This window comes from Lonchura striata, chromosome 6, assembly GCF_046129695.1.
Source record: "Lonchura striata isolate bLonStr1 chromosome 6, bLonStr1.mat, whole genome shotgun sequence".
Lineage (NCBI taxonomy): Eukaryota > Metazoa > Chordata > Aves > Passeriformes > Estrildidae > Lonchura > Lonchura striata.
Genome location: NC_134608.1, coordinates 52,735,069 through 52,762,392, shown reverse-complemented (window position 1 = coordinate 52,762,392; position 27,324 = coordinate 52,735,069). Strand labels below are relative to the sequence as shown.

General features: G+C 48.4%; 1 protein-coding gene across 1 annotated transcript; it reads right to left on the bottom strand.

The window, feature by feature from the left end:
* Positions 1 to 1,567: 1,567 nt before the first annotated feature.
* CCDC9B (coiled-coil domain containing 9B) lies at positions 1,568 to 27,048 on the bottom strand. Its single transcript, XM_021556035.3, has 13 exons — positions 26,681 to 27,048; positions 24,295 to 24,408; positions 23,787 to 23,891; positions 22,450 to 22,614; positions 19,108 to 19,257; positions 13,280 to 13,354; positions 11,263 to 11,447; positions 9,866 to 9,927; positions 9,306 to 9,359; positions 8,763 to 8,868; positions 8,136 to 8,193; positions 6,989 to 7,801; positions 1,568 to 2,503 (listed from the first exon to the last, which is right to left on the bottom strand). Exons 1-12 carry the CDS (start codon positions 26,699 to 26,701, stop codon positions 7,019 to 7,021), a joined length of 1,878 nt encoding a protein of 625 aa, XP_021411710.2. The 5' UTR covers positions 26,702 to 27,048; the 3' UTR covers positions 1,568 to 2,503; positions 6,989 to 7,018.
* Between the last annotated feature and the right edge of the window lie 276 nt (positions 27,049 to 27,324).

The following is a 27,324-nucleotide window of genomic DNA, read 5'->3' as shown; positions in this document are numbered from 1 at the left end:
GGTGATGAGGTGGTGGCTCTGATGCCTCAATGAAAAAGTGATCCTCATCTTCCTGGCCTTGATGCAGGGAGCTTTTGTGGTGAAGAAGCTGAGGTAGCCCAGGAGTTCATGCTTCCCAAAGGAATTGGTGCTCTGAAATAGAGCTGTTGCTCTAAAAAACAGAGCTTACTGATTCTGTTTGGAAATCTCTACATGTGGAACTGAGAAATAGTAAGAAACAGGAGGTTTTTCCTCATTCCAACTTTTATTTTATATAAATAATCCCTCTACATCAGATTTGTCAACTTTTCAGTTTTTTCTCTCACCATAAAGAAGAAAGAGCTAAGCCACAGTTGTCTGAAAAATCACAACCCAGGCACCAAACAAAGTGCATTGAGCAAAGTGTTAATGAGCAGGGAAAAATACACTTAGAACAGGCACAAGCTGTCCAGTCCCATTCCCAGAGCCTGGATCAGGTTCAGTTCTTCCTGGGCATCATTACCTGCAAAGTCACTTGGAAGAAAGGAAAAAAAAGGAGGGAGTGGGGGACCAGTGATGGTTTTCCTTTCAGAATGGAGTCTAGGGCAGTAAGGTTTTTTATCTCTTCAACACAGTGCTGGACCAGGGCAATGTAAAATTCCTGCCTGGCCATGTGTCCAACTGTTCCTGGGGCGCAACAGCTCTTGAGCTGAGACTGTGTGTTCCATGGACCATGAGGCAAGCTGGCTCCTGGGAAATGCTGGTAATGACTCAGTCTGACTGGACCAAGAGTCAGGTCAGAGACCTGATGTACAAAATAATAATGAATTTTAAAACTAAACAGTTGCAAGCAGGTTTTTTAGCCAGTCAGATAAGGAAAATCAGCCTTTAACAGTGATGGAGAAGCTCCAGGACCTGGAGCAGTTTTACAATCTTCTATTTATCTGTTCTTTTATCTGTTGGATAAGTCCAAATAAACTCGGGCTTTGGTGGGGTGGAGATGTTTCTACTGATAAAACACAAAAGCTGCATGCTCTGTTTCTTGATAATACCTGGTGTGATGCCAGTAAAGTCTCCTAAATTTGGCACATGGAGGAAATTCCCAGGCTTGTGCTTCATGATAGGTGTCACGGGTCTAAGTCACGTGGGAAAACAAATGTTTGTCTGTGCAAATATTAGTTTATTAAAGCAGCATAGAGTATTTCAGTCCACACGTGCCAACCTGATCTCCAGGGCAGTCTGCCAGCGTGGTCAGCCAACATCCTGCAGGACATTCCAGGCAGTTTCCACATATACCTGTCCTAGGGACGTTTACTCTGGCATCACATTTTAGAGCAGCCTTGAAGTGAGGGTGATGCCCAATCTGCCCTGTCATTCAGAAGTCAGAGATTATGTTGTGTTATTCCTTGTGCCTGCTCCTTAAGTGCTAGTGGTATTCCAGCTGGGTCCTAGCTTGTTGTAACTGGAAAGACAAGCAGCTGGAATTCCTGCATGTTTGTGCTTGTAAAGCTCCTCCAGATCCTCCATTTGAAAGGTATCTTTAAGGCCAGGTCAGAAGGTCTGCAGGGCAGCTTAGAGAGGATTTCTGCTCTCTTAATGAAACACAAGGTTATGGAAGGCACAACCAGGAAGGTGAAAATGTTTAATACAAAGTCTTGGACCTCTAGCTCCAGTTTAGCCTGGGTCCTGCTGCCAACTGCTTTGGGCAGTGTGGTTGGAGAGGAAGATTATTGTGCTATCCCCCTCCTTGCTGTGCTGCAGGGATGCCCAGTTACATTTGGGAAGGGGGCATGGAGTTTGCCGAGTTTTGCACACACCTGGTCACCCAAGCAGCCACCTTCCTTGGCACAAAGCACTGTCCTGATATGCTCCTCAGCCTCTAAAAGGGGAGGACAGCTGGAAGCTCTTCAAGGAGGAGGTGCTGGGTTGATCTGTGCTTATCAGAAGCGCTCCATCCATCCATACATCCTGTTCATGCCCCGCAGCCCCTGCCACTACCATACATCTCTGCCAACACTTCATCCACATGCAAATCTCTAGTACAAGAGCTCTGAACACAACTTCTTCACCCACCTATTGAACTACACCCTAGCACCTCACCTCTCCTTTGCCAATCACCTCTTCCTGCTGTTCCAGTTGCTGGCACAGCCCCTGGCACATACCTCCAGCCTTTGGGGAAAAAACAGCATGTGTGCCCAGAAACCCAAGCCATAAGTTTAAAAATAATTAGTCATTAAATAAAATAAAGTGCATCCAGTAGACATTTCCTTGGCTTGCCACGCAGCTGCAATATATGCCAAACAAATAGATAAGTGATGGTGTTTTCTCTGTAGGGTGGGATTGTGTGCACCCTTCCCTGTCCTTTGACACATAGATAGGGAAGAGGGATGCCAGAACTGTGTGGGGGGATGGTGATGGGGACCCCATGTGTTGTGAATGGTGCTGAAGGGCACTGCACAGGTGCTGAAAGCTGATTTCATAGAAGGTAAAAGTGTGAGGACAAGCTTGTGCTCCTCTTCTCCTCCACTGCCTCCAGCACGTTATCCTGTGAAACGAGAGCAGAGACAGCCGCGGGATTATCAGTCTCTAGGGAACTGCTGAGCTGTAAATTAAAATGTCTGCTGAGTTCCACCCTGCCGTTCCTGCACGGCTGGGGCAGCTTGGGAGGCACCACTGGGGCATAACCCAGATACCTGCTGCCAAATTAGACAGGAGCAGTGAAGGCTCTGCAGCCCAGGGGACAAGCTAATACTACCAGTCTGGATTAAACACTCTCAGTCCTCTTCTGGGATACATCAACTTTACTCTTTCCTTATATCTCAGGAACAACAATCTTTATGTGTTGTGTGTGCTGGTTCAGCACCTGGAACACCAAGAGAAGAGGCTGATTTCACGTAGGGCCTTGTGATCCTTCCTGGTGAACATGGCCTGGGTGTGCAGCATTTATGAACCCCAAGGGCAGAGGCTGAATTAGCTTTTCCTAATGAAAAACTATCCTGTAGTGGAGCCTGCTGTCCTAGAGCTGCTTCCAGACCCAGACATGCTGGTTTTAATTGGGAAAGGCAGACTTTTTATTCTTTTCTAGTTGCCAGATGCTTGGGTGCTGCTCAGACTTGCTGAGCTGGCATTTTCCTGCATCCATGTTTAAATCTGTAGATCTGCCTTTTGCTGATGCAGATTTCAGCACTCAAAGCTCCCAATAAAGGTCAGGGAGAGGGATATAAAAAAGAAGAGATTAAATCCTGCAAAGGCAGGAGAGGCCACAGGAAGCTTGGCTTGCATAAAAAAGAAACTTCTCAAGGAATCATCTGAAGGCACAGCCATAGATATTTAGTAAGGAACTGCACTGAAATCAGACCCGAGGTGCTGACACAACTGATGCTGTGTACAGCTGAGATTGTTGCTGGAGACTTAATTCCTTCTCCTGTCTGTGTGCAGCAGCGAAGGCTGGCTGTGTCCGCTGCCAAGGGCTGCTCAGTGCTGTGGCAGCACACTGAGATTTAATGGGACTGGGAAGGGCCAGAAGCAGACTGTCAGTCACGCTTGGTGATCCAGATATTGTAAAGTAATGTGGTTTATGAGTCTGAGCTGACTCCAGCACGAGTTCTCCCCATTGTGGATCTATTTGATCACTGATGCTTTCAGAAGGCTCTGACCGTGTTTCAGTGCTGGGAGACAATTCCCTTTCCTACTTTGGAGTATTATCCTTTCAATACAGATACCTTCTTCCCATGCATGAGTGAGTCTTTACAGCCAAGACACTGGTGGGTTTAAAGTCATTGCTTCTCTTGGTAATTAGCCAGAGTGATTAGCCTTTCTCACATTTCCCACTGTATCCTCTTTCCCATACAGAACTCCAGGGCTAGTGGGAGATGGAGCAGCTGCGGGCTGGCTGTGAGCTGAGGTTCAGGGCAGCAATGCTCCCATGTGCTGCCTGGGCTCTGCCAGCAGAGTGGGAATTCTGTGGTGGCAGAATTCCTTCTGTGTGTCAGTGTCACAGGAGAGGACTGTCACAGATCACTGCTGTCTGTCTCACACCTCCCAGCCTGGCTGGCTGGGGGATGTCACTGGGATGGCCTTCACAGCCAATCCAACAGCAGGTCCTTGTGGGACCTACTGGTCAGGTCCCATGTGATGGAGGGATGTGCAGAACTCCCTGAAGCTGCAGCTGAACATAGCTGATGAAGGTCTGAGATAGCAGGAACAACTGTGGGATATGAGAGCAGCTCCATTCCCAGTGTTTGGAATGGCAGCAGCTCACCCATCAGAGCCCTGAGTTTTGTTTAGACATATTAAGCTCCAATAAGTGGCCCTCAGGATTCAGCCATGGCAAGCTTCCAAGTGCTCTGACAGGTACCCACCATTTCCTAATTTTCCCATATTTATTCCTGGGCTTCTCCAATACATTGGTCCCTGCCCCAGCATTGTGTTCTGGCTTGGATCTTTCTTCACCTTTGCTGATGTTCACTACCCACATATTTACAGAGATCACAATTCCACTGCTTTCTGCCTTCATTTTCCTAGACTAAACAACATTCTCTCAACAGCCCTGGAGCCTTCCTTGTGTGTCCTTAGTCTCTTGCACCATTCTCACAGAATCCCTGTGTTTTCCAGCGTTAACACTGTGCTCCCATGTTGTGCCATCAGTCCAGAGATATGGAGACAACTATGTCAAGTCCCACTCCCTGACTCTGCGTAAAGACTAAGCTCTCCACTTAGGGGGTACTTAGGGTGGTACTCAGAGGTGCTCTGGGAATTTAAAATGCCCATGGAATGAGGATGGGCTCCAGAGGATGGTGTGGGCTGCAGGAAGGATCAGGGAAGCCAGTACTATTCAAGCCAAGCCCCTGACCCTGCCAATCCTAGGCCAACTCCCCAGACATACCAGCACATGGTATCTTCCTGTCTCCTGAACCTCAAGGAAGCTCGTTGTTCTTCTGCAGCTCTGCAACTGTTTTGGGAAGTGCTGGTTTCTGCTTGTGCTGTTTCCTGCACCAACCTTGGGCACTGGTTTGCATCAGAGCTGACCTCTGCTGACCTGCTCCGTCCTGCAGCACTCAGGCCCTGCCTGCCCCACTCCTGTTTACGTCAGCCAGTGCTGCAAGGTCAGATCCCTGGAGCTGCTCTGGAAATCTACCCCCAGCTGCATTTTCTCTAAAGATGTTAAGATTAATTTTCTCAAGAGAATTCAGGGAAAAGCTTCTGTGGTTTTTGTGTATCGTTTACTTCTCTGGGACTTGTTGGACATTCTCCAGGGATTCCAGTCCTGCATTTCGAGTAAATATTTATTCCTTGTTATTTGAAGCGAAGGATGAAAGCCCCACCACACTCTCTGCACAGCATCTCCCACTGATTTGAAGGTGCTGGAGATTTTTAGTACCATAAATAGATGTTGGGAGGGGGAGCTGTGAAACCCACGTGCAGAGGGCTGCAGTTGTGCAGGAAGGGATGTGAGATCTGCATTTAATGTGAGTGGGACATGGGTCCCACTAGCAGGGCAGGGGGTCAGTGCATCATTATCACTGAGTACAGATGTTTCCAGCTGTTACATATACCTGCTGAGCTCTGATGTGGACTCAGGGCCCTATTACCAAACCATGGGAATCTCCATCGCTGAGATGAAAATGGACTACTCTAATTTATTCTTTGCTCTTAGTTGGTGTCTAATTAAAGTTACCCTGAGTGAGCAAAGTAGTCATTAATTCCTTCATCCTCTAATTTGGTGGGAATTTTGGTAGATTGGAGAGGCGTGGCTGGACAGTAATCTCCCACTATGTCCATCCAGGTGTTTCATAACAGTATTCTAAATGCTGTTGGAATTAATTTCCCTCACTTGAAGGAATTTTAGTTCAAACATAGAACCAGCTCCTGCTGGTTCTTGATGTTTTGTCTTTTTGAAATCACTATGACGCTTGCACTTCTCCCTGCCTTTTATATGGATTGGATTATAGGGAAAGTCTTTGTTAGCAGCTTAGCCACTTCATCCCTAAGCTCATTTGTACCTCTGGGAGGAATACTGAGCAACACCGGGGGACACATTGCTGAGTAGGTTCTGCAGAAAAGCTTCTGGAATCTGGGAAAGGCTCTTGGTGGGGGGATCTGCCTACCTGGCTCTGAGCAGCTCATTGCCTCCAGTGCCTACGTATGGAAAAGAGCTGCTGCCTCTGTGAAGGAGAGAGGCAGGAGTATCCTGAGAGCCACTCCCATGCTAGGCAAACTGGATTATATTCTGGAAATGCTCATCTCTGTTTAGTGTGACATTCTGCTCTGTGAGATGTTGCTGGAAAAAACACACCTTGCAAAGAACCTCTACCCTCTCCCATTCCTCCTAATTTCTACCTTAACTTTGTGCTTATCATCCTTTGTTCCTTCTCCTGGCTTTGCACTTGCCTTGATGGAAGAAAAAGTGTGTAAAATCTGGAGCATTGCTCCATAACTGGCTCTGTTGTCCCTCCCTTCTGTTTGGTTTGTGGGCCTTTGCACCAGGAATCATCTCACCCTGTGTATTTATACACTGCCCTGCACATCAGTGTTACCATCTGTAATTCAAAGTGTAGCTCTCATAGACCTTCTGCTGGGAAGAGAATCCCACATACAATTAACCTTCTCCCAAGCTGCCCATGAAGGGGGCCCCTGTGGCTTTGCAAGTGTTTTGGGGAAGGACCACACTGACCTCGAGCTGTGATCACCCCAGAGACAGAAATAAACTCATCCCACTGAGGTTATTCCTCCCATCCTTTCTAAGGTCATAGCTTCCCAGGAATAGATCAGTATGTGCCCTAACTAATGTGTGTCATCAACCAACTTCAGCAGCCGAGTTTTCTGTCTAAAGTTTTCTGTTTGAGTTTGCATTCCTTCCCCACCCACTCCAGGACAGGCCCTTGGGATCCACAGGTTGAATTACCTTAGAGATCCATGGCACTGCCAGTTAACATTTCTGAAGAGTTATCTGGTATGATGCCATTGTACCACAGAAAATGGAGTTGTGCCCCTCTGTACTATGGCTGAGAGCATTAATGAGATGACTCACCTTATGTCTCAGGCAAGCTGGTGCAATCTGCTAGTTGTGAGTGTCCCCACTGTCCTTGTCCTTGCAGTCTTCAGGTTGGTCCCCTTCCCCAGACTGGGATTTTGCCGTGTCCTGTTCAGGCACAACAGCCTTGTCAGAGCTGGCTTTCCCTGGGGGCAAAGGCTCATGGTGTTCAGTGCCTTCAGCATCTTCACTTTCTTGTAGTGCAAGTGCCTGTCCCTCAAGAGCAGTGGTTTGGGTCACTTCTTCCCCTCCTTTGCTCACCAGCTGTCCTTGGTCTGCATCCAATCTGTCTCCTGCTCTTGTGTCGAGATTTCTTCCATGGCTGCTGGAAGAGTTCTCAGAGGGCTCCTGTTCTGAAGCTGGCTGTTTCTCCAACCCAGCTCCATCTACAATCACTCCCACGGGCAGTGACAAGGTCTCCTCGCTGCCAGGCCTGGTGCCTTGCACAGTGCTCTGAAGGCTGCTCTCTGAAGCAGTGCTGTCAGTGCTCTCCTTCTCTAGGGACATGTCAGCAGTGCCAGGCTTCCCACTGGCATCTTCCCCAACACTTTCCTTGCTTGGCTTGGGCCCTGGCTCGGAGTCCCCGGCGCTGGCCACAGATACCTCTGTGCTGCAGCCCCTCACTCCCCTCTGCTCCTCCTTCTGGCCATTCTGGGCAGGCTGGACCTTCCCACTTTGCAGCTGCTGTGAGGAGGAGGCCCCGTGATTCTGGAGGCTTGGCTGTTTCCCCTTTTCCTCCAGCTCAGCTGTGCAGTTCTCTTCCACCCCCTCATCACCTCTGCTCTTCCGCCTGTCCATATCAAGGCTTCTCTGAGAAACCAAGGACATATTAAATTCAGCTTATTAAAATACCAGTATACTGTATTTCTTGTCTGTGATGGTTCTGAAAACCTGAGGAAACAGGATGCAAAAGGATGTAGGTGGAGAAATGTTCAGGGACCAGAATAGGTGAGGTGGTTGTGCTGACAGAGGGTCAGTGTAAGCAGTGAAGCTGCTGTCACACCAGGCCATGTAAGGAGTGTTAGTGGCGAGTACAGTTACCCAAAAACAGAGGTCTCCCAGATCTGGAATGGATTAGAGATTCCAATTTTCCTGATAGAATGTGTGTTTAGAAAACTCAGCTGCCAGCAACTCAAGAACTCACCTGGCCATCGAGGTCATCCTTCACAAGAGACATGTCCTCGCCTTCTTTTGCATCCCATCTGTCAAGAAAAAGTAATCAGGATGAGGCCTTGAACTTCTTACAAAACCAGTGTCTCTTGCCTGACACCCAGATAGGAATTCCTTCCAGGGCCATGTATTCCTTGTCTCAGCCCTTTGTCCAGGCCTATCCAGAGACAATCATTTGAGACCACTGAATCCTAATTAACTGGTTGTTGTAATTCTAATTGTAATGAACATATGAACTCTATTTGCCAGAACAGACAGTTTAGTCAGACTAAGAAGATAGAATTCACTTATGTTGATACCTGCCACAGTCTGGTCCTGCTTGCCTGACAGTGCCCAAGTATCCCAGGTCTCCACAACAGCTGACACAGAGGCAGATACTGAAAGCTAAAATTATTTTGAAGTAGCTTGGAAGTCAGAGAGACTATTTACAAGGGCCTGCAGTGACAGGACAAGGGCCAATGGCTTCCCACTGACAGAGGGAAGTGTTAGATGGGATATGCTTCCATGTGAGTGTGGTGAGGCCTGGCACAGGTTGCCCCTTCACAACAGCAGGGAGTGAGACACGGGCGTGCCCACCATGGCAGTGCTGCCAGCTCCTCACCTTCTGGCTCTGCCTGTCAGTCTGTCCTTCCCCTTGGCTCGGCTGCTCACAGCAGGCACTGCTTTTGGACCAGGGTCGCTCACGTTCACTCCACGATGTCCTCCACCTAGAAAACAGGTTGGAAATGCCATGCAAAAGCAGGCAGAAGCAGCTGAGGGACCAGTGAACAGGCAACACCCTTGTATCCTTGGAAAGGACCTCTGAGGTGGGAAGCCTTTGAAGCTGTATGCATACTGTATGTATATTTTCTAAAGTAATAAAGACAAATCAAGAATTTAGGGTTTGGGGATTTAGGAATTTCTTGTGTGGTTTTTTTAATCCCAAATTCCAATTCTAACTTTACATCTTATTCCTTGGATGCAGTCTTATTTGTGCTGTTCTTGGAAGACTTCTCCCCTGCACACAGCTATGAGACCATCCATTTGCTATGTTCCAAAAGGCTCTCCAAATCTGCAAGTGTCTGGAGAGAACACTCTCCCTGAGGGATATCAGAGGTGCTGGCATTTAATGGGGTGACATAACACAATCCTGTGGTTTACTCACCTCTCCCGTCTGCAGGAAAAGATCTGTGCTGGAATTTCCTTGCATTCCTTCCCCCTGCAAGGACACAACACAGGATGCACCAAAGTGAGTGAGGGTCTGTAATGGACAGGCAGCGAAAAGCCTCATGTTCAAATAGGGTGTCATGAGGGAAAGCTTTGTTTTGCCAGTCCGTCTCCTGAGAATCAGGAGTCAGGATGGACTTACACTCATAAAGAAGCCAGCATGTGCCATAGGGATCAGAGATGATGTGCTCTGGAATAGGACTGCCTCTTAAACGAGTGTGTGGGAAAGGAGGCAGGGCTGTGCCTCCACACTGTGTTGTACCAGCTTACAAAAGCCACTGCTCTCCCTGGGAAAGTCCAAAGCTCTAGCACCCAGCTGCTCAAATCCCATCCCCCGAGCCCTCTGCCCAGCAGGAAGGGCTGAGCCCCCAGCTCAGAGGCATTTGCCCAGGAAAGCAGAGCTTCACAGCTGACAGCCACGACAGCTGCTGTGGCACTGGGATGCGCACGACCAGCGTTCACTAGCGTCAGGACAGAATCTAGGTGTCCCTTGCCAACCTTTCTTACTGCTGGGATTATCCAAGGCTGGCTCCCCATCCTTAACAAAGTCCTCTTCAAACCTGCAGGTTAAAAACAGGCATTGTCAGACCTGACCATCCTCTTCCAGTGTGCAAAGCATGGGCAGGAGCCCTTGGCACGATGCAAGCTCCAGCCTTTGGCCCTTCTGCACCTGCCCACAGGCAAACCTGTGCAGGTTTCTCAGCAGCAGCTGAAGCTGCATGTGCTAACTGAGGCTGTGAGGTAGTTCTACCCCAAAGAACAACCTCTAAAACTTTTACATCAGTACCCATATGTATATATTAAATTTTATGAACCTCCTATAGATGTAGGGTAGCTGTATGACAGTCAAATGCAGCTTCCCAAGCTTTCAAACACAATTTTAAGTAGCTTCAGGACTTGTCATCTCCAATCAGACCATTTGGTTAGCTTCTAGTCCTGCTTGTTTTATATTATGGCTTCTCTCTTAAAAATTGATTTTTGGAAAAACAGTAGGGCTCAGGGCTCAGAGTGCTGTCTTGACATCAACAGTCAGCACCCACTTAAGTCAATTCACCCCTAATTTTTGGGGTATCAGCGACTGAAAATTGATGTGTTTGGTTCCATTCTTCAGCCAAAGGATTGTCCCACCTATCTGTCCTGTGTAAACTGTTCTATCACCAAACCTTTGTAACAGTCTCTAAACACAGCACCCTACCAAAGCTTATCCTGCTACAGGTGCCAAGTCATTCTCCAAAGTTCTCTAGCTGGTGTGACCCAGCTGAACCAGCACAGCCAGAGGGGCAGTGATTGAGGCAGGGATGTGTCCAGCCCCATTCCCAGCTGTCCCACACTGCTGTTCTCAGCTTTGTCCCTGTATGGCACAGGTGGCCTTTTGAAGTGATTTCCCTGCCCTGCAGTGCCCGAACAGGCTCAGTTTAAGGAGTGGGGAGGATTTAGGCATGTTGGGTTCTCCTGTGCTTGAAAAGGACAAAGAAAAGGGGGCAGTTAGAGAACCTGTGGACTAGCAATGCAAGTTCGTCCATCCACATTTCTGGAAGAGTACCCTCCTGCCACTGGATATGTTTGTGTAGAAATGGAGAGGATCCTCCAGATGCAAACTGAGCCTTGGTTCATGTTCCCCTCCCTCCTATAGTCCACATCCTGATTGGACCAAAGGCAGGCAATCTCTGTCAGCACATGGTATCCCCCTTCAGGAGGGCTTGTATCAGGAAGAAAACATGAGAATCACTCTGATACCAGATCCCACTTATGGGCATGCTCTGGGGAGGAAGAGGCAGTAGTATGGATTTGGTTAGGCACATGACAGCATGGGATTGATATGTATCTGCACAAGGTTCCACCACTGGCTTTAGGCCTGCTGCAGGCAAAGCACCCTGGGACAGGGAAGGACCTACATGTGCTCTGATTTCTCCACATCCCAAGCCCGTCGCCACTCGCCCTTGGCATTCTTGTGACGTGCCAGGCGCTCCAGGTCAATCTGGTCTCGCTCCCTCTTCCAGCGGATGTACTCTGAGCGTTCCCGGCCAGTCATGGGGAAACTCAGGTCTCCAGGGCTCTTCTGGACTGGCTTCCCACCATCCTAGTGGAGGAAAAAAAGCTTCTCATTAATAAAACGCTCTGAAACAGCTGTATTCAGGGTATTTTGTATTGTCACCACAACAAATGCTCAGGAATATTTGAAAACAACTTGGGACAAGGTCAGCTCCTTTCTCTGAAGTGATGTGTGCACACCAGGACTCTGCTTTACCCAAAGCCTAAATACAGTGGGGCTTTTTGGCTCTACAGAAGGGAAAACTGAGGCAGGAACCTTTGCTAAGGTTTACTTATGGCACAGAGTCAGTTCCTGGAGTGCTTGCCACATCTCTCAACAGGGTTTGAATGATAATTCCCCCAGCCTGATCCCCTTTGGGATACATAAATCAAAGTTATGCCTGTGAAATCCTTCACAGTGAGAAGGCAGAGAAGGAAGCCAGCCTTATGTGACCACCAGGCATCCACGGGAGCCCACAGTCACAGAGCTGTGGCCAACCCTGTGCTCAAGAGCAACATTTCCAAAGCAAAGGGGCTCTTCACCTTCACTGCTGTCAGGCTCTTGGTTTATCACTCCTCATGACAGACTGGTTAAGGACTGACACTGCTCAAAAATTTAAAGCTTAATGGAAAGACAATTCAGAGTTGATGGAGCATGTGGGGGGGAAGTAGCCCAGCTGTCAGGTTAATGGATGAGGTGGAAGCAGGAGCCGACAGGCTGTGGTGTGTTGTCAAGCAACAGTGTGTAGGGAATAGCCTAGAGCAGAGCTGAGTCCTGGGGTGCTAATTACCAGCAGATAATTCATCACCTCATACACGTGTCCTTCCATGCCAGCCACCCTCACACCTTCCCTAAAGAGGAATTAACTCCTCAGCCTTGCACTGCGGGTGAGAGAAGCAGCAGGAAGAAGGGACTGAAAGCCCTGTTACCAAGGTGACTCACCTGCGTGGGCCGGAGCTGGGGTGGCACCAATTGCTCCTCCGTTCCTCAGCTGGCAGGAGCTGGGGACCTGACACCGTGTCCCCGAGGAGGGAGATGAGGGGGTCCTGCCAGGATGTGGGTCCTGCCAGGATGGATCCTGATGCATCCATACAGCCAAAAGCAAGGGAAGGACTGAGGCTGATGCCTGTGCTCTCTTGTGGGGAGAGGCAGAAATGGCTGGGGACCTATGGAGCAGGAGGAGTGGGTCCCTCACCTCAATTACAATGTAGCTGTGGTTAGCTGGACCACAGGCTATCGTGCTCCCCCTTCCTGCTCTGGGAGGCTCAGCTGGAATTAGTGTCTAAGAGCCCATCTGTGTCCTCCTAATGAATCACACTGAGGTGGGGTTATTCTATTTGTGCTCCATTAATTAAAGCATCTGCAGGCTCGAGGGAGCCAGCATGTCTCCAGGCTTTGCATTAAACAGTCAGTGGGAAGGCCTGTGCTTTAATTTACCTCCATCCTACTCAGCTCCTGCTGAAGTGAGGAGCTGTAGCTAATACAGCCTGAGCTTTTCAATCTACAAGGAAATGGTTTTGAGACAGGAAGCAGCCAAAGCTGTGCTGCCACAGGGGTGAGCATGTTACCCTTCCTAACATCCCCATGGCTGTGTGAAGGGCTTGAGCAGCCATGACAAGGTGTGGAGACAGGTCCTTGTCACCTTTCCAGTGCTGCTTGCTCCAGGTGTGTCATCTGCTCAGCAAAGCTTTGGATGTTGAGAGTGATGAACAGTGGGAGCCGTGTCAGAGCACAGTGCTTCTTCACAGAATTACAGGATGGTTTGTGTCTCAAGAGACCTCAAAGGTCATCTTCCTTTAGGACTATGGTGGGAAGGCACATTCTACTGGTTTCCTCTTCCAAGACAAGGGACCCCACAATGGGACGTGGGCTCCACTCACCTTCCGGCTGTGCTCACTTTCTGGGCCTCTCTCACTGTCTGATCTCCTCTTCTCTGCTGTTCTCCGCTCTTCTCCCTGCAAGAGAACACACACAGGAATTATTTCAAGGATTAAGCACGGATTCCTCACAGGGAGAATCAGGACCTGTACCTATGCCAACCAGGACATATAAAAACTTCTCAGAAAAGATCAGCAAAAGAGGAAGGATTGTTTCTGGGGCCCCAAATCAAACTGAGGCAGAAAAAAAAAATACATTAGAAAGCAAGGGATGCATGAGAAAAGCATTCTCAAAGATCCCTCCTTCTCCCAGGCTGGAAGCAGAGTGGTGTCCTGCATGGTCCTATTTCTTTCCAAGGCAGACCAAGTTTCAAGTACCTTTACAGATTTTGGCCATTTTAGAATTCCAGTGTACAAGATCTGGGAGCCTATCTGAGGTGCAGCTACAACCCAGCATGGTCAAACTAGGAGTGATTTTAGTCCCTGGCAAACATGGCATCCTTCTACCACAATCCATCTCTGCTTCCATGGGGTTTACCCATGCTGCCACCAGATTGGTGAGCTCTGCTCTGGAGTTGAATATCTGGTGTAGATATTCCCCAGCCTGGCAGGAGGTGACAATCAGCTTCTATTTCTTAGTGAGCTACAGACACCGAACATGGGCCAAGCCAGGGGTTCTCTGTCCCCTCATGGGATGAATAATCAAGACAGAGCCATGCCAGAAGCCAGGGTGGGACTACAGTGGGTCTTAACAAAACAGTCTATAGAGCATAAAGATCTTTCAGGAAAGGCTTCCTTCACGGTTGGACAGCAACAGGACTGTGGCTGTGGGGGACTGAGCTTGTCCTGCTGCCATTTTGCAGTGTCCAGCAGAACTGAAACACAAAGAGGAACGTGGGAGCACAAACTGCCAGCTCAGCCCTTCCAGAAAGTGGCAGCATGGTGAGGTCCAGCCCAGGCTGGAAACAGGACTTTTATTCCCTGCATTCACCAGACACAGCTTTAGTTTTACAGGGAAACTTGGGATATCAGTCTTGATACCTGCAGCTCTGCCCAATCTCCTAAGGCATCTCATGCTGCTGAAGCTTGTTGTCATGTATCCCATGGAATCATGCAGGGAATGGGCTGGGGACATATTTTGGGGGGATTTCCCAGACATGCTAAGTCTGAGGCACATGGGAAGTGTGGCCATACAGTTCATGGACTGTCATTGCACTTGGTGCATGACAGCTTCACTGGACTGACTCATAGCTCCAGCACAGATGGAGGCTTGTTCAAACAGATCCTTGGAAATAACAAGGAATATTTTAGCTATATTGTCCTGGGATTTCTCAGGGTATATGGTGAAAGATGACACTAGGGATTTATTTCAAAATGTTGCTGTGCAAACTTAAAATGCTCCCTCTGGACTCAAAGTCACCTGCTCTGGCAGCCCTGTTTGAAGAACCTTGTAGTGAGAGATTGAATGAGTCTCTGCAGTCCCAAATGGAGCATTTACTGAGAGATTAACCAGCAGAAATCTGGAAACTTTGCTCTCCCAGAGCCCTGCATCCCAGTGGCTGTCCTATTTGCAATGCTATCTCATCAGTGCCCACCACAAACCTGGGTCACAGAGGCACTGCACAACCCTTCATCCTTTTACACCCTCACTGCAAGCCAGCTGCCTTTTGCCTTAATCTGCTTCTATTTTTGCTTCTCAGAGGGCACTGTGGAAAATGGAGAAGACCACAAAAATGTAGTTCTTTTGTACCAGGACAGCAGGTCTGAGATGTGCAGAGAACAGTCAGCTTGGTTCTTGCACTGGCTCAGGAGCAGAATTCCTGTTGTCCTGCTGCCCCAGAGCTGCTGCTCCTGTTACCCCACACCAAGGCCAAGAGGGAGCAAAACATGTTTTTCTTTTCCTCCTCCTCTCTGCCCCCAAAATTAAGAAAAATGACATGGATGTTATCATTCCTAGTGTAACTGTTCCTGCGGAGCAGGAGAAGGACACAAAAGCCTGAAGCAGTCAAGGAAGATTATGCTTGTTTATCCTGAGCTTTCTGCCAAAATTTCTCAATTTCTCAGTCCGGAATAGCCCAGGGTGGGGGCCCAAGGTGGGGCAGAGCCTGCTCCAAACCAGCCCTGGGATCCAAAAATGCCTTCTGCCACTGGGTCTTTCTGACTCCCTGGCACACATATTCCCAGCTAATGTCACTGTGCAGTGGTGACAGTACTGATGCCATTATCCAGCCAAGCACTGGTTTGTACTAACAGTTCTCCAGAAGCTTTGACAAGTTTCCATATATCTGGGCTAGTTCAACACATTATTTTTTTAAAAATAAGGACTATCAGATGAATTAAACAAACCTTTTGGTACCCACTTCTCCAGGCACATGTCAGCACCACAACTGGTATTTCTTCTTGAAGAAATTAGATTTTTGTAGGAGCTTAAAGCCATTTTTCTAATGCTCAGATTCCCCACTGGGCAGGATTTTTGAAACTAGTACATGAGAGGATTTTTTTTATAACTCTTTTGAAAAATCTGCCTCCTTAATTGTGCTGCCTGAAGGGAGCTAAAGACTTTTCAGCCACCCTCTCTGCCTATTTTCCCCTCCCATCTGCAATGTAAAAGCAAGTGTTTCTCCTGCCACAGGTTTGGTTCCTCTCCTCTGCAAGCACCAAGTCCGACTCCTCTGTGCTAGTCCCTGAAAGCAGCTTTTGTGTCTCTTGATTACAGTCATTTCTGATACACCATCCTGGGAAACTCTGTTAATAAAAGGACAGTTTAAAAGCCCTGAAGCTCTATCAACTGCCCATTTAAAAGATGATTTGTAACCTATTAATTAACCATTGTGCTCCACTGGTCCTGGGCTGCTGGCTGGTAGCTCTAATGTACTAATGAGCCTGAAACACTGCCAAAGCATTGAGTGGCTTTTTAGGGCTAAAAATGAAGGATTGTCTACAGCCCTACATGTAGGAGAGACCTGAGGCAGGTTTAGGGGCAGCCAGGTAGAGATGGGTCCCACATGTGACACTTCCAAGCCAGCAGCAGCACTGGAGGTTGTGACGCTGCAGCAATAGAGCAATGGCTCTGCAAGGAGACAGGATAATTTGGTGCCTTCAACCCTGTGGGCTAACAGAGACAGGGCTAACAGAGAGTGAAAGAGTCTTTCTACTTATGGCACTGGGGCTGTCTCAGAAAAGGAGATCATGAAAGCATCTTTTTTTCCCTTGCATTTCCTCTTTGGCAGCTCCTGTCTCAGCTGTGCTGCAGTCTGAGACTGACAGCATGGGGTTAGCACCACGGGCAGCAAGAATGGGAGCAGTTTTCCTCTTTGGGGTTTGGTTTTGTGGGTTTGTTTTGTTTTGTTACTTTGGGCTTTTTTTCTTTATTGAATTTCATCACAAATAAAAATAGAGAAAATTTATGGTAACAAGGACACCCATCAAATACTTTAATTGGATAAATTTGACATGTGCACAGGGGAGGAAGCAAATTTGACAGTGGCCAGGCTACTGGAGGGGGAGTGATGGATGTGATTCTTTCTCCTAGGCCTTTGTGGAAGCCCCAAAAGAGCAGGGAGCCAGCTGGGACACAAGGTAAAAAGGCTGAACCATGCTGGGGTTAATGAGAGACTGAAAGTTAATCCTTGAATTGGGGGTCCCAGCCCAGGTCCCTACCCAGCCAACATCACTGACACCCCACCAGCTTTCCAGCAGCTAATCGATTTGGAGATGAAAATGAAGTTTCTCTTTTAACAACTGATTAAAGGATAGAAAATAAAAAGTGGCAAGAAAATGGTGGTTTCTGTGGCAGGATTAGCAGGAGTATGCCACTGGAACATGTGCTGTTCAACATGCTCATAAATGGTCTGGAAAAGGAGCTGAAGAGAGGGATGACAGTTTGCTGATGATGCTAAATCATCCAGGGCAAAGAATGTAATTTGACCGGAAAGAGCTGTGAAAGATCTCTTGACACTGAATGCCTGCATCATAAAATTACAGCTGAAATTCAATATCAGTAATAGAAAATAACTCACACAGAGAAAAATGTCCCTTCTTGTATACACACACAGAGTAATGAATCCTGAGCTATGATTAACAGTCAGGAATGAAATGTTGGTGTTACTGTGACTAGTTCTCTGAAAATGTTAGCTCAATTATTTAGGGAAAAAAAAAAAAAAAAAGCAAAGAAAATGCAAACTTGTTGGGAGAAGAATAGAGAACAAGCCAGAACATTGTTATGTCACTGAGTACATCCTGGAGAGCCCACAGCTGGAATGCCATGTGCAGTTCTGGTCTACTTGTACTGGAAGAATATGGTAAAAATAACAAAAGCACAAGTGAGGACAATGAGAATGATCGGAAATAAAGAACAGTCCTCAGCAGACAAGTCTAAATAGGGGCAATCTATTAAGTTATGTGAGACTGCTGAAGGGAGACGTGAAACAGGTCAATAAAATCATTTGTGCTTTGGGAAGTGACCTGGGAATGATCTATTCACTACTTCCTCTGATGCAGGAACAGCAAATGGAGCTGTCAGGGAACAAGGCTGAACAAGGCTGGGATTTGAAGCTTCGATGATTCTATGGCTTTAGCCAGTGCAGCCTTAGGCCCACCCTCATATGCTCTGAATCCAGATGTTTTGAGGCCAATATGAGCAAGGTATTGCCAAAAACATATACATGGATGCTCAGCCTCCAATTTCATATTCCATAATGAAAGATAAGAGATGACCTTCCAGGGCAGTGCATACATTTAAGAGAGCACAGGATCTAAAGCCAGCATCCAGGCACTCCTCCTGCTGCTCTCTCCTTGTACAGCCCCAACCTTGATGACCTCAGAGACAACAGGCCCAGCAGAGAGCAGAAGAAGATACTTGCCTGGCACATTACAGAAGTACATTTGACAAGCATAAGAGCAGAAACAGCAGAGTCAGGTCAATCCCATTACATCCAGGAATACTGGTGACGCCTAGACTGAAGCAGCAATGTCTGTCATGGGGACTTCTGAGGTTACCAGTGGCTCAATCAGGCAGCTCATTTGAGGTTTATGGCATTCAAAATGCTGCTTGACAGCCATGAGAAAGGAGCACCTGAGCTCCTGGAGCCTAGGTAAGCCCTGGGAAGAGGAGAAGCTGAAGATGAGTGTGGGTAGTAGCAGCAAATGGTTGGCATTATTCCAGAGAGGGGCTGCAGATGTCTCCCATCATTCCTGGGTGTGTTTGGTAGCTACACCAAGTGTTGTTTTCCACACAGTCTTTTGCTCTGACCCTGTTTGCTGCAGGCATTTTTTTCTTATCTGTGAAAGCTTCCAAAGAGGAAAATAGCACATGCCTCTGTGTGTGTAAAGAGAAAGGTATTTGTAAAGAAGTATTTGAAATATGTTTCAAAGATTAACAAAGTTCAGCCAGCTCACTCAGCAGGTGATGGCCAGGCACAGCAGGATGTGTTTCAGAGGCAGATATTGCCCAGCTCTGTTAACATTTAAGTCGTGCAGTGAGTCAGGAGGACACTGCTCCTGTCCCAGTCTGCTGTGTAGCTTCAAAGAAAAGCTGGTAAAAGACAAGGTGAGATTCATGCCCCATATCTGGCAGTGCTTTCATCAATCCTTCCAAATCAGCATCTGTTTATGAACAGTGTGTTTAGGAGGCTTCTAGCTTTAGCTAGGATCACAGGGGAGGGAAAAGCTCGTGGCTTTCTTCTTTCACAGGGATGGAAAGCAGACATATGGAGATAAGCTGCACTATTAACATACAGTGTCTCCCAACATCCTGTGCCTAGGCCCTCCTCATGCCAGCAGAAGTGGATACCATGGGAAGGTTACAGGCCAGTCACTAGCATTGTACTTACCTTTTCCTTGTTATCCATGGTGATGGCAATCTGCATCCTCCTTCCCCGTCGGAAAGCCACCAAATGGTCCATCTCCTCCTCACTCAGGTCTGGCACTCTGCCCGGGCCAGGGAAGCTCTCGGTGCGTTTCTCACTGACGATCCTCTTGCCCTGGAAGGCACAGGCTGAGTTAAGGACACCTCCATTAGCCCTCCTAGGAGAGTGGCCATCCCAAAGTGCAAAGGATTTTGGGCTGGCAGAACAGAAATTGAGCCAAACAGTCAGTCCCCTTAGCTTATAACACTGCCACTCCACTCTAAGGGATATTACAGAGGTGTGTTTAGCTGAGCACATCAGCATGGTGGGATTTACCCTGCTCAGATAATGTGCAGCAGGAACACTGAAGGATGGTTTTATTTTAAGCTTGTGTCTGTGTCTTAGAAACAAATGTGAGGTTGTCCCCTCCTCATACAACATGTCCCTATAAAATATGAGGCTACCTTACAGCATAAGCCTAGAAGGTGGAGGAGAAGGAGAACAGTGGGGTTTCTTCTCTTCAAACTTGTCCACATAGCAGTTACTCTCCTAAAGTTTATTAGCACTTGATAATTCATCGTTTCATAGTCATTGAGTGTTTGTATTTCTGGAATTATTTATTCAGCAGTGGAATACTTAAGAAACCTGATATATAAGCTCCTTGAGCAAGGGCAGTTTACCCCTCTCAGATATTATTCACAGCTGTCTGTATTAGTGTCATGACTTCACTACATGGATTTACATCTGTTTCTTATTTTGTTAATGATCTTTTTTGCTGGATTATGTCCTGCCAGTGCCCTCAGCCATCAATTCCACAAAATGAGCACATCTTTTGTACAAAAATATACTCATACTTTTTCTCATTTAACAGTATCATCTTTCAAGCCAGTCATGTGCCTTTTTATTTTTGCCTTACAAGGAAATGAGAGACTTAATAAGTTATATCCACTGTTATCGCTGATCTTTTTCTTTTCTCTTCTCCATATGAAGTCTCCTCAACTTCACCAGGGATGAGGGAACTTCAGCAGCTTCCCTGTCTAAAGGATGGTGCATTTTATTCTGCTTTTACCCTGGGCTTTCACATTTACTGGAGTCTCGATTTAAAAGGTACTCAAAATCTCCAAGGAAACTTTAGTGAAACTTAGGAACTCTTTGTTGCTACGAAATTGTTTTTAAAAACAAAAAGCACACCCAGACCTCTGATTTGTAAGGAAGACATGCAATCAGGGTCTTTGCTATGACATGTGATACCAAGAAGCCTCACATTAACCTCATTTTCCCCTGGCTCTGCCAGGAGTGCAGATGTTAGCAAGGAGAGAGCCTTGCTGTTCACAGCCTCCAGCAGCATGACCTTTTTTACTGCTTCTCAGTCATCGGGCTTCCTAACACATGATAAATGTTTTAGGAGACACTGGAGTATTTCCAGCAGCAGAACCTCAGTCTCTTGTTTATTCATCTTTCACATCTGTATGATTTTGCTGTTTCAGCAGAGATAGTTCTTGAGTCAGCTTGATGCAGGGGAGAGGAGTGGTCTGACTCTGCCTGTCCTGTCAGCCCCAGATGAATATATGTGGTGGGAACCTTGTTATGTATTCCCTTGGGGATTTCTAGCTCTGCTTTTGGGTTCAGTAATTCTAGGCTGTACTGCTGAGGTCAGAGCCTGAACTGGAGAATGGCCTGGCTCTGCCCTACCCAGACTACTGGTACGAGGTGTTTGGCATTCTAGTTAACATATTTTTTTTTCATTAAAAAAGTAAGAACAGAGATGGTTTAGAAGGCAACAGCAAGCTATTAATCCACAAGTTGTACATCAAGCATTTATTCATCTTAAGTCAACAGCTGTTCCCTAGAGCTTTTCAGTGTTTAGGTGTTGATGGCTCATCCTTTAGACATGTAACAGGGTCACAGACACCTCTTGCCAGGGAGGTCTGGCACTGGAAGGATATTTGAAGGTGACTTCATCACTTGCTCTCTGAGAAAGTCCCTCATGAGACCAAACACAAAGAACCTTGTGCCCAAACACCTTGAGCACAACAGAAGCCACAAAGAACATCACTGGATTACAGGGAGGTGACACCATCCCTGGGCTACTGGATGTTAAAAGGCATGGTGTGAAGGCTGATGTGTTGGCAAAGCCTTTAAACCCTGCATTTATTGAGCAGATGGCAAGGAAAACTCAGAGGAAATACAGGAAACAGCTATTTAAGAGAGATGTGGTAGCTAGACACATCCAGGCTGGGAGACCACCAGATTTTCTGTGTAATACCCTTTACCACTCCTTCCCTTCTTTCTTCCCTCCCACCCTACCCATTTTGCTTCTGGCTAAGCTGCCTCACCTAAAGGCACATTCTGCTCAATGTGTCTTCTGACATATGTCTTGTTTCCTTGTTTCCTGTTTTAACAGTCTGGGTGGACTCCCAGCCTGCTTGTCCCACATTGGGAAATCCTGGTCCTTGGTGCCCCAACTCCCAGAGTGAGAGACGTCATATGAGGAGAGCACCCATGCAGAGCCAACAGGGACAGAGAGCAGGTTTACAGCCACAGTGCCTGGCAGAGCCAACTCCGCCCCTCCACAGGGCTTGTCCTGGGTCATTCCCTGCCTGAGATCTGGGACTCTGGCACCAGCTCTTAGTCAAAACTGCACTACTCCCCATACAGAGTCACTGTAAGGTGAGATGTGTCCATCTCATGTCTGAGGCATGCCCCAGATTGCAGAGGCAGTGTTAAAAATACTTATCTGAGGTGTGCCAGGAAAAAGAACAGGGGAACAAAGAAAACCCCTGGACTTCTGTCCAGTTTGTGAAACTTTTCAGCTGGCTTTTCTTTAGGGAGTCTTGCTTGACTATGATTTAGGTTATTGAGGATTGGATGTGAGTGGTTTTCTGCACAGCTGAGGATCTCTGGTGCTGGGACCTTGCAGTGGTCACAGGAAGGATGGTGGTGCCTCCTTCAGTCACACCAGTGTCACCAAGCAAGTCCCTCTTTCCAGGCACAGCAACACAGTTTAACACCAGAGTGGCCCAGGAGGGCAGTAAGGTGACTGATCCCTCAGCAAGGGAATTGATTCCACCTGGCTGGCTGGAGGGTGTTGCTGAGGGGGTTAGCAAGGCCTGAGGGCTGATGCCTGGGAATCAGCTATAGAGAGGAAAGCATGTGGTAGCTCTGACGTTGTGCTGAAGAACTGCAAAATGAGAGGAAACCAACAGTAAGGGAATAATTCCCTTTGGATGTGGTATGCTGGACAGAAAGCTCAAGTGAGAGGCAGAACAGAAGCACCTTTGTAAGTCAAGAGGCTGCAGTATAAGAGCAATCCTCTTCCCTACTCACCTTTGCTTTGTTGTCCATGGTAACAGCCAGCTGCATCCTCTTCCCCATCCTGAATGTGAACATATGATCTGCTTCCTCCTCCTCCTCCTCTTCCTCACTGCCAATGCCAAATGCAGGGCTTGTAGGACAGGGGCTTCCCCATTTCTCACTCACCACCCTTTTGTCCTGGAAAACGAACCACTTCCATTAGCAAATCCAGGCCCTTGACCCAGGGACGTGACTGCCTTCCCCAAACACACCTGCACACAAGCGGGGAGGCAGCTACAGAACAGACAGCCCTTGCCCCCAGGAAGTTCTCTGTGCCCAGCACACTGCTGTGACAATCCTGAGGAACAAGGGGCTTGTTGTCTGCTCAGCAGCAAAACCCACAAAGAGCAGGGCTGAAAAATCCTTCGCACTTACAAATCTGACATTTCAGACTAAAATGCCAGAGTTATGGGAAAGAAATGCCATCCTCATCTCTTTGTGCAGCACACTGAGTTAGCTTGGGAAAGCCTAAATCCTGCTGAAGGTGGCCTTGGAAGCCAAGTGGATGGCTGAGGGTGGTGCTCACCATCGAGAGGGCTGGGCTATCTTGTCCATAGTGTTCAGTCTGGGTAATTGCATCTTTCAGGTCCTGTATGAGAGAAAAATGTGTGCAGCAGCGCACCCTGAGAGAGGCGAGGGCCATGCCGGGGTGGGAAGGGAGCAATGCACTGGCCTGGATCCAACAACCCGGAGTGCTGAAAGCAGGGTGGGCTGGCTCAGCAGGCTCTGCATGAGCTCTGGCAGAGGAGTTCACCAAGGGGTTAAGGCAGGACTGGCTTCCCAAGCCCCATGCTGCCAGGATGGGTGGACAGAGCTTATCAGATTTGGTCCAGTTAGGAAGGAAACCTGGGACTCACAGCCTCTGGCCCAGGGCCACTTGCTTTCCTCACTCCCAAAGCCTAAGGAGACCATAAGTTTTCCCAGCCTATGGCATTCTCAGAGGCACTCCTGATGCCTCCAGTGACACACACACACATATACCTGATACACTCTGTCTACATAGTTGCAGTGATGCTGACACCTGGGACCTGTCCAGGGCCGAGTGTGCCTGTTCGCACAGCCAGTCATCTGCCAGTTATCTCTTTGTGCATGGGTAGAGGTGCCTGGGCATGGCTGGAAACTTATGTGCAGCACCTAAAATCATTCTGATCACACACTTCTGCAGAATTTACCCACACTTTTCAGGGCTTAGGATCTATTTCCTGTGCCTCAAGGAACTTCGTTGTGGATGGTCTCTCTCAGAAACGCTACTTTGCAGCAGCAGAACTGGAGTGAGAGCTGGCCCGTGGTGAAGGAGAGGCACCACTTACGTTGTGAGCTTTGGTGATGGTAATAGTGAGTCCATCCTGCTTGGGCCTCCTGGAGGTAACAGCCATTCCCCCCTGTTCCGCTCGCTTTTTGTCCTCTTCTATTTCCTGAAACACAGACATCCCCTTATCACAAGCCTGTACCTGGATGCTGTTCATTTTCCTGTTTAATTCTGCTAAACAGACCCACCTCCACCTCTAAGAGGAAGTAGGTCCCAACTTGTGTCCCAGTTATGGGATGAAGACTGAGGAAGGTGGCAGTGGACAAGGAGATGCTGCAGCAGTGTCTGTGTCAGTGTCTGTTCTTCGAAGCAACTCAAGACTTGTAGTTAAAGGCTAAGGTAAAGCTAAAGGCAGAGCTCTGCCCACCTGCTCTGAGTATTTCCAGTATAGACATGGTATCTGTGCAACATAGTCATTCTGACTGTGCTGACAATCTTCCAATCTTCTTTACACTGTGAGTTGACGACCCCAAATCAGAGCTGGGGAAGGTAAGGACCTGCAGACTCACCTGGTACCTTCGTATCAGCGCTTCGTTTTTTTTCCGCAAAGCCAAGATTTTCTTATCAAGTTCAACATCTTTCTGCTCTTTCTTCCTTAACACAGCATCATCCACAGCAGTATCCTGGAAAAACAAGGAGAAAAGCTCTTCTCAGTCATCTTACCAACAGGATGAAACCTGTTCCTTCTGTCTGGATAGGATGGGAAGTGAAAGAGTCTTTCCCCATCACTTCTGCCTGACTTTTTCCTGACAGAATTCACCTTTCCCTTTCTTACAATTTTTGTTCAGCAATGAGATAGTTTGAGCAAAGCGCCGCTGCCCCACTTTGATGGCTGTCAGTGGGCTCCAGAGTTAACATCCTGCTTATCTGCATTCAGTACGTGACCCTCACCTTTGTGTGTTCTTGGGCACAGAGGAGGCGTGCTGGGTGTCAGACATCAGTGAGGGAAAGGCAGCAGAACCTGCTCATGACACAGACCACAGCTCCTGCACCAGCCCATCCCCACTGGTATCCCCCATTTCGGGTATTTGATCTAACAGCCCCTGCCAAGGGCTGCTCCGCCAGGACACAGGGGTACAGGCACACATCTGTGTCCCGGTGAGACAACAAGAACATTTAAACTGCCTCCACACATTCTTCTACTGGACAATGGGATTTTGTCAGTATCTGTGGGAAACAAATGGTATTTCCATTGCCATTCATCATCAAGTATGTGACAGGTGAGCAGATTGCTTTCGTGGGTGGATATAGTTCCATGGGCATTTTGCAAGGCTGATTAAAGCCAAATTCGGTGTTTACTTGAATAGAAGCTGTTCTGGGAGCATTAAATTGGCAGGTTCACTGTTTACCGAGCTCTGGGGTGTTGGCTGCTGAGGGTGGGATCAAAGTGGTGCATGCCCTCAAACACACCCCTTTCATCTTTAGATTCTTTTGAAGGAGAACTGGCAGAGCTGCCGGCTTGAGAAAAATTTTTAAATTCCTGCAGAGGTTGTATTTGTGCTCTTCTCTTTTAAAAGCAAAAAATGAAAAGGCCTGTCAGGCTGTTCTACCTCTGCCCATTTGTCAGCATTTTTGTCTACGCTGCAAGACGGCTGGTGCCGGGGGCGGGGGGAGGGTGGGGGAGGAGGGGGTCCTTCCATTTCCAGCTGGAAACAAGTCACTGGAAGGAAAGTTTGCTGGTGTTCAGCACTTCTCTTCCCCTTTGTTCACGATGCCATTAAGGTGTTTCTCTCTGCACAACCTATTTCAGCAAACGCTGGGAGCTGTGGGCGGGAGGGGTCGCTCACCCGCACACCCGGGCCCCTCGGCCGAAGCACTGGGCAGCGTGTGGAGCCCACGCTCAGCTCCCAGGGGCTCACCCATTGTCCGCTTCAGCCCAGTCAGCGTTTGCTCGTCAGCTGCCGCCCCGAGCCAGCCGATAACAGGGGGCCGTGCCTTCTCCTCTGTTTCTGGAACGAACCCGCTGCCCCAGACCAGTGCTGGAGCTGATGCTCAGGATGGAAAGTGGCTCCACCGTGCCCTCCCCAGAGTAAAGCTCTTCCGGGGAGCCAAGGTGCCCGTATGTCACCGCGACAGAGAGTTATAAATGGCTTTGGCAGAACAAACGTGCGATGGCTTTGAATCAGCAATCAGCTGAACCCAAAGCCTCCCCAACAGCAGGGCATAGCCACGGAACGAGAGGCCTCATTCTATTCCAAATTAAAATGTCACAAAAGGAGAAAATTGAAAGCTATCGGCTTTAGGCTTCAGTTAAATGACGACATCCCGTTGTGTCACAGCCCCTCTCCTAAGTGGCACACACACTGGCTACGCAGCTCCTTGGGGGCTGGAGGGACGCCTCACCCCAGACTGTCTGCGTGCAGTGTTTTCGCACACACTTCTACGATCGCCTGCTTCTACAAGCAAGACCTCGGAGACAGCAGGGTTAGGAAAGTGTGAATGGCAGGAGGTGGGGGGAGGGAAAGGGGACAGGAGCGGCCCGTACTAACACTCTTCTGCGTAAGCAAATATATCCGCTCTTTTTAAGAAATGTCCTCTTCCTTGACAGCTGCGGCTGAAGCCCTCACCACCATAGGTACCATCCAGCACTGCCTGCGTTTCTGTTTGTTATCTGCCTCCTGGGAGGCACCTTGTTCTGAGCCAGCCACCACAACCTGTCCCAGTGAGGGATGTAAACCCCGGCACTAAAATGCACTCCCCCCAGCACCCCCCTCCCGGTGCGGTACGGCTTGTTTGCTCCCCGTGCCTGCTGGCAGCCAGGCGAGGCAAGAAAACAAAGCGACAGCCGCCGAAAGGCCACCCTGAAGGAAGCGAGTGCAAGTCCTTGCGTGGCCTTTTGGGGTGAGGGACCCCAGCGCCCCCGCCCCTCCCAGGCCCCGCGCAGGCAGCACTCACAGCTCGGTGCATGTTGGACATCGGCGGCGGAGCCCGGCGGATTCCAGAGCAGAGCTAAAAGAGGAGAGCCATCAGACGGCCTTTCTCAGCACTGGTTGCACAGCATACAAGATCATGTTTTGATTACAAAAGCCTCGTCTGGGCTCCCAGCCAAGAGCACTGGCTGCCTAATATACCAAGCACAGACAGGGTTTGGAGTGCCTGTGTCCTCCTCTCCAATCTCACTCTCTTTTTAAAAGAAACACTCCCCCTTTTCCCCCCCTCCTGACTCCTTTTAACTTCCTGATGCCACAAACCCTCGTTCAAAGTGGGAAAAGCCGGGTGAACAATGACGGATGGATCAGGCAAACAGCTTGGCTTCGCTGCGTGGCCATTCACGGGGTCGTGTTGTTTGTTATGCATGGCTGGCTCCACGCCTGGTGGGCCGGGAAATATCAGGGGTCCTGGATGTCTTGTGAGTGTGTGTGCATGAGCCTGCATGGGAAAACATGGATCAGATTTGCCTTTTTCTGATTAATTTCAGTATTTTCTGGGAAGGATTTCCCCACTGTTAAAAGTGGGCCTTTCTTTCAGGAAAGAGCAGAAGAGTGCTGTGGGTGGGCATCACCAGCTGGCAGCAGGACTAGCAGGAAGCACACAGGCAA

Coding starts and splice junctions, on each gene's coding strand:
- CCDC9B (XM_021556035.3), bottom strand. CDS start 26,701: ATGTCCAACATGCACCGAGCT. Junction 13,355..19,107: donor CCATGGATAACAAGGAAAAG/GTAAGTACAATG, acceptor GTTCTCTTGCAG/GGAGAAGAGCGGAGAACAGC. Junction 8,194..8,762: donor CTGACAGGCAGAGCCAGAAG/GTGAGGAGCTGG, acceptor TTTTCTTGACAG/ATGGGATGCAAAAGAAGGCG.